Source organism: Hylobates moloch, unplaced genomic scaffold (assembly GCF_009828535.3).
Source record: "Hylobates moloch isolate HMO894 unplaced genomic scaffold, HMol_V3 SCAFFOLD_6, whole genome shotgun sequence".
Lineage (NCBI taxonomy): Eukaryota > Metazoa > Chordata > Mammalia > Primates > Hylobatidae > Hylobates > Hylobates moloch.
In genome coordinates this window covers 25,832,975-25,846,181 of record NW_026652281.1, presented here as the reverse complement: position 1 = coordinate 25,846,181, position 13,207 = coordinate 25,832,975, and the positions used below count along the sequence as shown (strand labels likewise).

Below are 13,207 nucleotides of genomic sequence, written 5' to 3'. Positions count from 1 at the left end.
GTATTGGACAGCACAGATAGGGAACATTTCCATCATGTCGGAAAGTTCTATTGGACAGTTCTAGAGAGATCTAAGAGACAAGTACGTGTCTCTCGCTCACCAATACTCCATCTCGCCTCAGCCTGTGTGCAATCCAAGCCCAGAGACTGGTCCCCAGGCTCTACCACTTCCTACAGAAGATTTAAAGTAGTGCCAACAGAAATTACTTAGCCTAGTCCCGCCAAGAAGGTGATGTGGTAATAAAGTCCAAGATTCTGCCACATAAGTCGGGTCAGCAAGTCCGCGGCGAAAAGAAGGCCAAGTCCTAGACTTGCTGGGAGGAGGCGGGACAAAGGGGCGGGGCGAACGCAGCGCGCTCCGGGTGGGCGCCGTCTAGAGGCCGGGGGCGGGGCCGAGCGCGGCTGGGCGGGGCCTTGAGAGGCCGGCCGGGGGCGGGGCAGCTGGCGGGTCGGCGCGGGCCCAGCCGTGCGTGCTCACGTGACGGGTCCGCGAGGCCCAGCTCGCGCAGTCGTTCGGGTGAGCGAAGATGGCGGCCGAGAGGGAACCTCCTCCGCTGGGGGACGGGAAGCCCACCGACTTTGAGGATCTGGAGGACGGAGAGGACCTGTTCACCAGCACTGTCTCCACCCTAGAGGTGAGACCGAGGCGCTGTGGGTGCTGCGCTGCGTCGCTGCCGCGCGTCTCACCTTTCCCCTGCCCCGACTTGTCCCTCCCCACCCCCCGGGTTTGCAAGGACCGTCTTGGGGTGACACCTGTGACGCGAGCCCCACCTCCAGTGCCGTGCTTGGGCTGAGCGCAGGGCCTCCTCAGGAAAGCAGCCTGTGGCCCGGGGGTGCCGACCTAATCCTCAGAGGGGCCGGGACCGGACTGAGTATTGCGGCGGCCCTTTCCCAGCTCTGCTGGCCTTCCTCGGTGTCACTTGCACCTCCTCCTCTTAAAGCCAGAGAAGGGCTTTCTCTGCATCCCAGTAAACCTCCACCGAGCTCTCCGGGGGCTTCAGTAGCCCTTTTGGAGGGGTGCTCGCTTTTCCTTTTCCGAGGGAGGGTGTGCGGCTGCCAGGGGAGCGCAATGAAGTGAGCGCTGAGGGGTTGAGGGTCTGTGGGGAACGAATGGGTGCACTTTCCCAGGAATGGCCCTTCACGGACTGCTGGTTCCTCTTGAGGTAGCTGCTTCTGATTTGGACTGTTAAATAGGTAAATGCATTTGCCTGTTTTTGTTTGTCTGCAGTTCCTAGACTTTTAAAAGGTCGTAGTATTTATAAAATGTAAAGCTGAAGGCAGGATTAGTCCAGGAAACTGCTGTTGTGTGTGTGTGTGTGTGTGTGTGTGTGTTTTTCTAAGTTACCAAGGGAGAAATAGAAACAGATCTCCACTCCTTTTTCCTCTTTTCTCGCTTGATCAGCGATCTCTGAAGCTGTGTGTTCCTGTTTTTGTCAAAGGAAACACCCTCTAAAGTTAACTGTATTGGGCCCTCCTATATCCAGTTCACATTTGAATTGCTTTGGGTTTGATGAGAGCACCCACACCTCACAGCCTAATTTTAAGTGTGTGTATGTGAATTAAAATGTACGAAATTTCCCAGAGGATTGTTTACCGTGGGCTATACTTGCTTATAAAGTACTTTTAGTAAGCTTTCGTGGCTTGTTCAACTCTGCACCAAATCAGTTGGAAATTACTATAAAATATCTATTATCTGAAATTCAGTTACCTGAAACTGGAAACCCGGAAACCGTTTTCAGCACTGATCACGTTCTGCTAATTGCATGTGCAATGTCCCAGCCAAACCCCACCTCCCCTCAGGTTATAGGTTTCCTGCAGGTTAGTGTTAGTTTCCTGATCATCTTTGTGTCTCTTACAAAATCTTGAACATGTGTATTTATTAGGTTGGTGCAAAAGTAATTGCAGTTTTTGCTATCCGTTTTAATAGCCAAAAGCCGCAATTACTTTTGCACAAACCTAATAGTAAATGTTTGCCTAAGTTAAAACCAGCACCTCCTAAAATTAATAAAAATTATTTTGCAGAACATATTTTCGGGGATTAGTATCCTTTTAGCCCTTTCTACTTACTATACAGCTACTTTAAAATCTACATGTGTTGAAAGTGTCTGCAGGATCCTAAGACCTGTATTCCTTTTGGAGGATACAGTTTTTCTAACCAGCGAGAATCAGAACAAATTTGATTGACCCTAGTGTGAACTAGAATACTGTGAAGGCTAAGCATTCTGTTGGGGGTCGTTTAGAGTTGAGTAGAAAGAACTATAATCTGTATTTCCCATGTGAATAAAACTTTAAAAAACAGAGTGTTACAACCTTTTTTCAGTAAGTCTGCAAAGTTTGATTATGAATAGTTTATCTTGGTTAACGCACTGTAAAAGTTGTAAACACATTTGTTTTTGATTGTTCATCTCAGCACCTTATTTAATGTACTCATTTAGGTTACTAATTTTCAGAAGGTGGTGTGGCTATGAGATTTGTAAAGTCAGATTTTTTTTTTTTCTTTTCAAATTTGGGAAGGATATATAGCAGTATTTCCTAGTATACCAAAACTGCTTTAAAGGAATGTTCTTTCAGTACTTCACTTTTCTTTTAAACAGTGCTTCTCAAACTGTGGTGTCCCGGAGTATCCACAGTATTCATCTTTAAAATGCAGATGCCTGTGCCTCACTGGAAACTGCATGTTTAATAAGTGTTCTAAATCCGTGTTTTGCAATCTTTATAAATAGGGATCTTGTTGAAGTGCAAATTCGGATTCTGTAGGACTGGGTAGAGCCCAATATTCTGCATTTTTAACAAGCTTTCCTGATATCAGTGCTTCTGGTCCACAGACAACGTTGAGTTGCAAGGCCCTAGGTGATTCTGATATAGATCATCAGGCTTGAATAGTTATTACCTAAGAAAATATATACTACTTAAACCATAAAATCGAAAGTAAGACATATAAATTAATGTCTTTTAACTTAAAGTAAGTCAGAGTTTATTATATTATTCATAGAGGAACTTTTTCATTTAAGAGCATTTAATTTGCAGGGGGATCAATTGAAATTTAAGTGAAAATCAAATTATAGAAAGCTTCAATGGCATAATTGTTTAGCTTGTAATGCTTATGCATTACTATATCTGTACACTTATGTGTATATTTTTACTTCTATTATTTTTAATTGACACATAATATACATATTTATGGAGTACAGTGTGATGTTTCAGTACCTGTGTACAATGTGTAATGATCAAATCAGGGTAATTAGCTTATCCATTACCTCAAACGTTTATCAGTTCTTTGTGTTGGGAACATTCAAAATCTGCTCATCTAGTCCTTTGAAAAGATACAATAAATTGTTAATTTTAGTCAATGTATGGTGTTCTAGAACACTAGAATTTATTCCTCCTATTTGGCTGTAATTTTGTATGTTAACCCATTTTTGACTATTGGCCCCTTCCCACACTCTAGTAATCACTAGTCTAGTTTCTACTTCTGTAAGATCAACTTTTTTAACTTTTACATACGAGTAAGAACATGCAGTATTTGTCTTTCTGTGCCTGGCTTATTTTACTTAACATAATGTCCTCCAGGCTCATCCATGTTGTTGCAAATGACAGGATTTCATTCCTTTTTATAGTTGAATAGTATTCCATCATGCATATATACCACATGCTCTTGATTCATTCATCTTTTGGTGGATACCTAGATTGTTTCCAAATCTTGGCTATTGTGAATAGTGCTGCAGTAAACATGGGGGCACAGATATCTCCAACATATTTATTTCCTTTCCTTTAGATATTTACCCAGTAGTGGGATTGCTGAATCATACGGTAGTTGTATTTTTAGTTTTCCGAGTAAACTCTGTACTGTTTTCCATAACGGCTATACTAATTACGTTCCCATCAGCAGTGTATAAGATAACTCCTTTCTCCACATCTTTGCTCGCATTTGTTATTTTTTGACTTTTTATTTATTTTTATTTTTATTTTTATTTTTTTTGAGACAGAGTCTCGCTCTGTCACCCAGGCTGGAGTGCAGTGGTTCGATCTTGGCTCACTGCAATCTCCACGTCCCAGGTTCAAGCAATTCTCCTGCCTCAGCCTCCTGAGTAGCTGGGACTACAGGCGTGCGCCACCATGCCCTATTTTTTGACTTTTTAATAGCTATTCTGACTGCGGTGAGATAATATCTTATTGTGGTTTTGATTTGCATTTCTTTGATGATAAGTGATGTTGAGAATTTTTTTCTTATGTGTATATTTTTTAGCCCAATGTTAAACTCCTCCCCTTTCAAAATTAATAACAGCCACATAAAGCTGTATCCCCTTACAAAATTAATAACAGCCACATAAAGCTGTATCAGTAAATAAAACATTTCAAACCCCTACTGTATGTTTCTGTTGTGACTGTGAAACAAAAAAGGGATGGAGACTGAGAAGGGAATGAGAAGGGAAAAAATCTGGGAAAAGCCTGTTCTTTTATGGTACCTGAGAGGCAAGGCTTTAACTTGTTTGTGAATACTGTTTTATTCTTTAAATGGTACAACCCTAAGCTTAATGGTGCTTTAAACTTTAAATACAGTTTTGCATGGAGTAGTAGATAGTACATTTTAAAAAAAAGGTCAGGAATTTATATTAACTACCTGGTTCTTTTTTAAAAACAGCTGTGTTGAGATATGATTTATATATCATATAATTTACCCATTTAGTATGTACAATTTAATGGCTTCTAGTGTATTCACAGATATGTTCAACATCACCTCAGTTTTAGAGCATTTCATCACATCAGAAAGATACCCTGTACCCTTTAGCTATCATCCCACGCCTTAATTCTCTCATCCCCTCTGCCCTCAACTCTAAGCAGCCACTAATCTACTTTCTGTCTCTAGATTTCCCTATTCTAGACTTTATGTGAATGAATCGTATAATACATGGTCTTTTATGACAGGCTTTTTTCCTTTAGTACAATGGTTTCTAGGTCTGTAGCGTGTATCAATACTTCATTCCTTTTTATGACCAAATAATATTCTATGGTATGGCTGTACCACAGTTTAACCATTTGTTGATGGACATTTAGGTGGTTATGAATATGACCGTGAATATTCAGCTATTGTGAATAATACCGTTAACATTCGTGTACAAATGGAATTGCTGGGTTATGTGGTAACTCCGTGTTTAATCATTTGAAGAGTTGCCAGACTGGTTTCCCAAAATGGGATGAGTTGGAGGCACTTTTTAAAAAAATTATTTTATTTTTTCAAGTTCTAGGGTACATGTGCAGGATTTGCAGGTTTGTTAATAGGTAAATGTGTGCCATGGTGGTTTGCTGCTCCTATCAACCCATCACCTAGGTATTAAGCCCAGCATGCATTAGATCTTTTCCCTAATGCTCTCCCACCCTCCCCTTACAGGCCCCAGTTTGTTTTGTTCCGAGTTGGAGGCACTTTAAATAGTCTGAGGTTAAAGGCCTAAAGAAAGAACGTGCAAATAATAAAGGAGAAAAGAGAACTTATGTAATAACAGATTAAAAGATAATATTCAGAAGACTTATAATGCCTCCCTTCAGATGATTCTTAGGGGAGGGAATAATAAGTTTATTTCACTTGAGGTTATGTTATATCAGTGAAGATAGCATTAGGCAGCTAGGACTGCTGGATGGGCTAGAGATGTGGCTTTGGGAGTCTATCTTAAACTTATTGAAAACACTAAACCGGGATCTTTGTGGAAATCTAGTCCTCCTATAGTGGAGTGTATGAACCAACGGAATACAACCATGTGAATAAATACCTGCCATACCAGTGATATATGTGTAATTAAAAATCTGCACAAGGTACAGAAACAGGTGATATATATGTAATTAAAATATGCACAAGGTATAGAAGTAGTATAGAAGAGTGGGGTGACTTGATTGCATAGAGATGATCTTTGAGGCCCTGAAAGTGGTTGAGAATTATCAAGAGAAAGAAAGTAGAATAAGACAAGAGACACTTTTGATAAAGAGGAACTGAGAGCAAGTTTAGTATCTGCTGTTCTAACACAACAGGTAGTAAAAGTGTATATAACTTGTTTTCTTTTGTCTTTTTTTTTTTTTTTTTTTTTTTTGAGACGGAGTCTTGCTCTGTCCCAGGCTGGAGTGCAGTGGCACAACCTCAGCTCACTGCAGCCTCTGCCTCCCAGGTTCAAGCAATTCTCCTGCCTCAGCCTTCCAGGTAGCTGGGATTACAGATGCATGCCACCATGCCCGGCTAATTTTTGTATTTTTAGTGGAGACGAGGTTTCACCATGTTGACCAAGCAGGTCTTGAACTCCTGACCTCGTGATCTGTCCACCTCGGCCCCCCAAAGTGCTGGGATTACAGGCCTGAGCCACCGCACCCAGCCTTGTTTTCTTAATTCTGTTTTCTAATCCTTGGGCCTCCAACTTTAAATGTATGAATTTTTTGAAAATTTCATTATGAATTATCTATGTTTCAGAGGGAAAAATTTGTGAACAGGTATTTAAATGCATTAAGCATGGAAAATTACTAGAAAGAGATTTATGAAGAAGCATGATTCAAGTTGACCACTTTCTCTTGAAACCATTAAATTTAAGGAGTTTTGAATGAATTATTTTTAGATCCTATAAAAATATGTTATTCTATTAAGTTGCTTAAGACAGGGATGCTCAGCTTTTGTTTTTTTTTGTTTTTTTGGAGACGGAGTCTTCGCTCTGTCGCCCAGGCTGGAGTGCAGTGGCGCAGTCTCGGCTCACTACAAGCTCCGCCTCCCAGGTTCACGCCATTCTCCTGCCTCAGCCTCTCCGAGTAGCTGGGACTACAGGCGCCCACCACCACACCCGGCTAATTTTTTGTATTTTTAGTAGAGACGGGGTTTCACCGTGGTCTCGATCTCCTGACCGACCTCGTGATTCGCCCGCCTCGGCCTCCCAAAGTGCTGGGATTACAAGCGTGAGCCACCGCGCCTGGCCCAGCTTTTCTTGAAGAGATTTTCTTAGCCTCTACCCAGCCTCTGGCAACCACTGATCTGTTTTCTGCCTCAAGTTTTGTCTTTTCTAGAATGTCATATAGGTGGAATCATAGATTATGAAACTTTTAGAGTTTGACTTTCTTTAACTTAACATAAAGCATTTGAGAGTCATTAAGTTCTGTGTATCAATTGTTAATGACTTGTTTATTATTGAATTTAGTATTCCATTGTTTGTATGTAACAGTTTGTTGATCAGCTGAAGGACATTTCAGTTGTTTCCAGTTTGGGGTATTTATGAATAAAGCAATATAAACATGTACTTACAGGCTTTTGTGTGAGCATGAGTTTTCAGTTTTGCAGCGTACATACTTACAAAGTAGGGTGGCTGGCTTGTGTGGTAAATATAAGCTTAATTTCAAATAAACTGCCAAACTCTTTTCCAAAGTGGCTGTACCATTTTGCATTGCATCAATAATGACTAAGAATGACAGTTTTTCCATATCCTTGTCAGCACTTGTTATTATCAGTTTTAATTTTAGGCAGTGGTGAGCTTAAGGCTAGTCTTGCTAGCAAGAACTGCATGTTACATTTTTAGGAATTTTATGAACTAGTTAATAAACAGCCATTATTAAAAATTAAATTCAATGAATTTAAAATTAAATATATACATATGTAAAGATTATAAATAATTTTATGAATTTTTATTAATGTTATAAATATGTAAAAAATATATATATAAAGCTCTTTGCTTTCTAATTCCTTTACTACATTTCACTATTACCTATGCTCTTGAGATTAATTATGTCTGTTGTGTCTGTATGGTGGAAGGTACGTGTCTTCTCAACTCTACCACAGAAATCAGCAAAAGCTAAAAATCTGGATCTTCTCCTCTGCAGATCTGATTGCCAAACATTTACCAGAACAACACTGATTTTTAGCCATTCTAAGAGGTGTTTAGTGTTACCTCGTGCCTTTAATATATATTCACTAATGACTCATGTTGCTGAGTATCTTTTTATGTACATACCGTCTGAATATTATCTTTTTTGGTTATGTGTCCTTTTACATCTTTTGCTTATTTTTTTATTTTATTTTATTTGAGATAGAGTCTTGCTTTGTCGCCCAGGCTTGGAGTGCCGTGGTGTGATCTCGGTTCACTGCAACCTCCACCTCCCGGGTTCAAAAGATTCTCCTGCCTCAGCCTCCTGAATAGCTGGGATATAGACGCCCACCCCCATGCCCAGCTAATTTTTGTATTTTTAGTAGAGACAGGGTTTCACCTTGTTATCCAGGTTGGTCTCTAATTCCTAACCTCAGGCAGTTCGCCCTCCTCAGCCTCCCAAAGTGCTGAGATTACAGGCGTGAGCCACCACGCCTGGCCTATTTTATTTTATTTTATTTTGTTTTATTTTATTTGAGATGGAGTCTCACTCTGTTGCCCAGGCTAGAGAGCAGTTGGCGCAATCTCTGCTCACTGCAACCTCTGCCTCCTGGGTTCAAGAGATTCTCCTGCCTCAGCCTCCCTAGTAGCTGGGATTACAGGTGCCCACCACCATGTCCAGCTAATTTTTGTATTTTTAGTAGAGATGGGGTTTTGCCATGTTAGCCAGGCTGGTCTTGAACTCCTGACCTGAAGTGATCTACCTTCCTCGGCCTCCCAAAGTGTTGGGATTACAGGTGTGAGCTACTGCACCTGACCTGTTTTGCTCATTTAAAATATTGAATTTTGAGAATTATTTATGTTCTGAATATTTTTTTTCGCAGTCGGTGGCTTGTGTTTTTTGTTTTGTTTCTTTTTGTTTTTTGTTTTTGCTGAGATGGAGTCTCACTGTGTCACTAGGTTGGAGTGCAGTGGCATGATCTCGGCTCACTGCAACCTCCACCTCCCCAGTTCAAGCGATTCTCCTGCCTCAACCTCCTGAGTAGCTGGGACTACAGGTACGTGCCACCATGCCCAGCTGATTTTTTTTTGTATTTTTAGCAGAGACAAGGTTTCACCATGTTAGCCAGGATGGTCTCGATCTCATCACCTTGTGATTCGCCCATCTCGGCCTCCCAGACTGCTGGGATTACAGGCGTGAGCCACCGTGCCTGCCCGGTGACTTGTGTTTTTGTTTGATTAACGGTATCTTTCTCAGAGCAGATGTTTAACATTAACATTTAAAGGAACGCTATCTTTTGTTTTTTTATTGATAGTATTTTAGATGTCACATATATGAAATCCTTTGCTAACTTTAACCCATGGTCACAAAGGTTTTGCTTATAGTTTCTTCCAAAAGAATTTGGAATTTTACATTGTACATTTAGGATTCATGTTGAGTTAATCTTTGTATGAGATATGGGTTGACATTCTTTTTTTAAAATACAGATACTTAATTATTCCAGCACCATTTGTTGAAAGTCTAGCCTTTCTTTATTGGGCTGTCTTTTTCAGAAATGAACTGACCATATATGTGTGGGTTGACCTATTTGTGTTTTATTTCATTGATTTATTGAGAATCCTTTCCCAGTCTACACTGTCTTGATTATTTAATCTGAATCTTGAAATCAAGTCGAAAGACTCCTCTAACTTTGTTATTTTAAAAATTGCCTTGGCTATTCTAGTTCTTTTGCTTTTTCTTATAATTTTAGAATCAACTTGTTGATTTCTACTGAAAAATCCTGCTGAGATTTTAATTGGGATTGTGTTGAATTCATAAATTAGTTTCAGGAGAATTAACCCATTAACAATATTGAGCCTTCAAGCTATAAGGATAATCTCTCTCTTTATTTAGTTAGATCTTACTTGATTTTCTTTCATTAATGTTTGTAGCTTTCAGCATATAGATCTAGCACATATTTTGTTACGTGCTAGATCTGTATGCTGAGTATTTCATAGTTTTTAGTGCTTTTATTTCTTTTATTACTTTTTATATTTCCCCTTTGGTTGCATGTTGACCCTGTATGATAGCAACTGTTCTAAACACTTACTAGGTTTAGTAGGTTTTTGTAGAGTCTGATGATTTTCTGTGTAGATAATCATATTGTTTGTGATTGTAGTTTTATTTCCTTCTCTTAGTCTTTATACCTTTTTTTTTTTCTCTTGTCCTAATGGCTGGGTAGGACCACAAGTATAATATTGAATTAAAGTGGTGAATATTTGAATATTTGAATAAAAGATAGTAAATATTCTTTCCTTTTTCATGATCTCAGGATGTAAGATGTTATCTATAAGGTTTTTTTTTCTAATGAGCTTCATCAAGTAAAAGAAGTTCTCCTCTGTTTCTAGTTTTCTGAGTTTTTATCCATGAATGGATGTTAATTTTGACAAATGCTTTTTCTGCATTCATTATGATAATCATATAGTTTTCTTCTTTAGTTTATTGATAAGGTAGATTATATTGATTTTTTTTTCTTTTTTTCTTTTAAGCCCCACCCTCAGAATGATTTTCAAACTGATTCAAAAAGGTTGAATCATCATTACATTCCTAGGATAAACCCCACACAATCATAATGTATTTATCCTTTTTATATATTGCTGGATGCAATTTGCTAGATTTTGTTTAGGCTTTTATGTCTATGTTCATGACAGGTAGTTGTGTTTTCTTTTTCGTATGTCTTTGGTTTTCATATGAGAAATGCTAGCTTCATTAAGTGATTTGGCAAGTGTTTACTCTTATTCCATATTCTTGAAGAGGTTGTGTGGAATTAGTCTTATGTCTTCCCTAAATGTTGATAGAATTTACTAATGAAGTCATCTGAATTGTAGTTTTGTTTGTTGGAAGGCTTTTAATGACAAATTCAATTTTTAAAATACAGGACTACTTCATGGTGAACTTTGGAAATATATCTTTTAAGGAATTTATCCATTCAGTCTCAGTTGTGAACTTTATGGGCATACTGTTTTTTGTAATAGTTGTCATCCTGTTATCATGTTTGTGGAGTCTGGATGGTAAACTTTTTTTTCCTGATACTGGTAATTTACATCTTCTGTTTATTTATGTATTTTGATTTGGTGGAGGTTTGATATCCTCTTAGGATCTTCTCAATTAGCTTTTGCTTTCATTGATTTTTTTCCTCCTGTTGTTTTTGTTGTGAATTTCATTGATTTCTGCCCTTTGTTTTCTTTCTTCTGCTTGCTTTGTGTTTAATTTGCTTTTCTAGTTTTTTTTGTTTGTTAATTTTTATTTTTATTTTTATTTTTTTTTGTAGAGACAGGGAGTCACACTATGTTGCCCAGGCTGCTCTCAAACTCCTGGCCCCAAGTGAGCCACTTACCTTGGCCTCCCAAAATGCTGGAATTACAAGTGTGAGCCACTGCACTGAGCCTGGTTTTTGGTTTCTTATTAAAGTAGAAGCTTGGATCATTGATTTGAGACTTTTTTCCCTACTCTTGCTATTTAGCTATGTATTTCCCTCTAAGCACGACTTTGGCTGCATTCCACAAATTTTGATAAATGTTTTTTTGTTTTCATTCAATTTAAAATAATTTCTGGTTTCTCTTGTGACCTCTTATTTGATCTATGAGTTATTTAGAAGTACATTATTTAATTTCCAAAATTTGAGGATATTCCAGATAGCTATTACTGATTTCTGGTTTCGTTTGGTGATGGTAAGAGAATGTTTTATGCGTTTCATTTTTTTAATTTGTTAAAGTTTGGTTTATGGCCCAGAATATGTTCTATTATGGTGAGTGTTCTGTGTGCCCTTTTGAAAAGTTTCTCTTCAGTTTTTTTCCTTTTCTCCTTTCTTATGTATTACTTTATGTTTATTAGTATTTCATTTTATCTACTGGGTATTTGTTTAATATCATTATGTTTAAATATATATTTTAGTGGTTGCTCTGCAGCTTAAAATATGCATACCTGAGTTGATATTATACTTCACGTAAAATGCCAAGCTTTACAACCACATAGGTTCATTTACCTTCCCTCCTTTACGCTTGGAAGTCATTGCTGCCCACACCAATAGCATAGTTTTGCAGTTGGCGCCATCCTCAGGAAAAGTCAAGACAGAATACAAAAAAAAATGGCAAAATGGATCCTTGCAAGGATGGGCCATTTTTTTACATTTTGGCTCCCTCCTTAGTCTGCCTGCTATTTTTTACTTTTGTTGCTTTTTGTATTCTATCCAGAATGTTTAGTGTCGTGTCTGTGGAGGAGGGAGGCTTTAGTGATCCTTGTTGATCTTGTTTGGAATCCAAAGTGCCACTTTTTAATTGAAGAGATACTAGCAAAAAAATCTTAAAATTTTTTATCCTGCATACTACCAGGTGATGGTGTGGGGGAATAAAGGAATATTCGTTTATTAAGAATATAGATGTCTGCTCAATTGTATATCTTGGACAACTGTAGTTCTCATCATGAAGAATCTGTGCCACAGACAGAGAAGCCATCAGTATTCCTTTCCACCATCACTTTCTCATTTGGCACTCACTCTCCACACTCCTTTCCATCCACTAGAAAACAGCTCTTTTCCCATTCAGTAGGAACCTGGAAGAGGCATGGAGAGGCAGGACAAAGATAAGTAGGTTTTTACAACCTTTAAAGAGTGACAGCTCCCTTGGCTGGGTGTGGTGGCTCACGCCTGTAATCCTAGCACTTCGAGAGGCCAAAGCAGGTGGATCACTTGACGTCAGGAGTTTGAGACCAGCCTAGCCAACATGGTGAAACCCTGTCTCTACAAAAAGTACAAAAATTAGCTAGGCATGGTGGTGCATGCCTGTAGTTCCAGCTATTTGGGAGGCTGAGGTAGGAGAATTGCTTGAACCTGAGAGGCAGAAGTTGCAGTGAGCCAAGATTGCACGACTGCACACCAGCCTGGGGGACAGAGCAAGACTATCCCCCCCCAAAAAAAGAAAGAAAAAGAGTGATAGCTCCCTGGCAGTTGAGCAGGGGACTTCAAGCTGCTGATGGTTGGACACTTGAAGGAAGTGGATTCCTCATAGCGTCTCCATAGTGATATGACTGCTCCCCAGCAGCCTCTACTTGAGTTGCCCACTGCCCACATCATTCCCATTGTGCAGTCCACTCTTGGGCTCTGGACTATGAGGTGAAAGGGTTGTTTTTGTTATATAAACATGTTTGTTTTTCTTTCTTTGTTTCTGGTGTCAAAACTATGAGCACCCAAGGTATTAGCAATATGAACTTTCAGTTACGATAAGAATGCATTATACATTGCAAATAGTTTACATGTTTTATAGCTGTATACTGTATTATAATCTTTACTTCAACAGTCATGTCTATTTTAAAGAACTTAAGAGGAAAAAATACTATGTTTTATTTAT

The 13,207-nt window shown here is 38.9% G+C and overlaps 1 protein-coding gene across 1 annotated transcript in view; it reads left to right on the top strand.

The window, feature by feature from the left end:
* The first annotated feature begins 488 nt into the window (after positions 1–488).
* Positions 489–13,207, top strand: part of SNX2 (sorting nexin 2) — a 54,685-nt gene continuing 41,966 nt past the window's right edge. Inside the window, exon 1 of the mRNA XM_032156570.2 lies at positions 489–634. Within this exon, the coding sequence (XP_032012461.1) occupies positions 527–634 (108 nt within the window). The 5' untranslated portion in view covers positions 489–526. The remainder of the gene's footprint in view (positions 635–13,207) is intronic.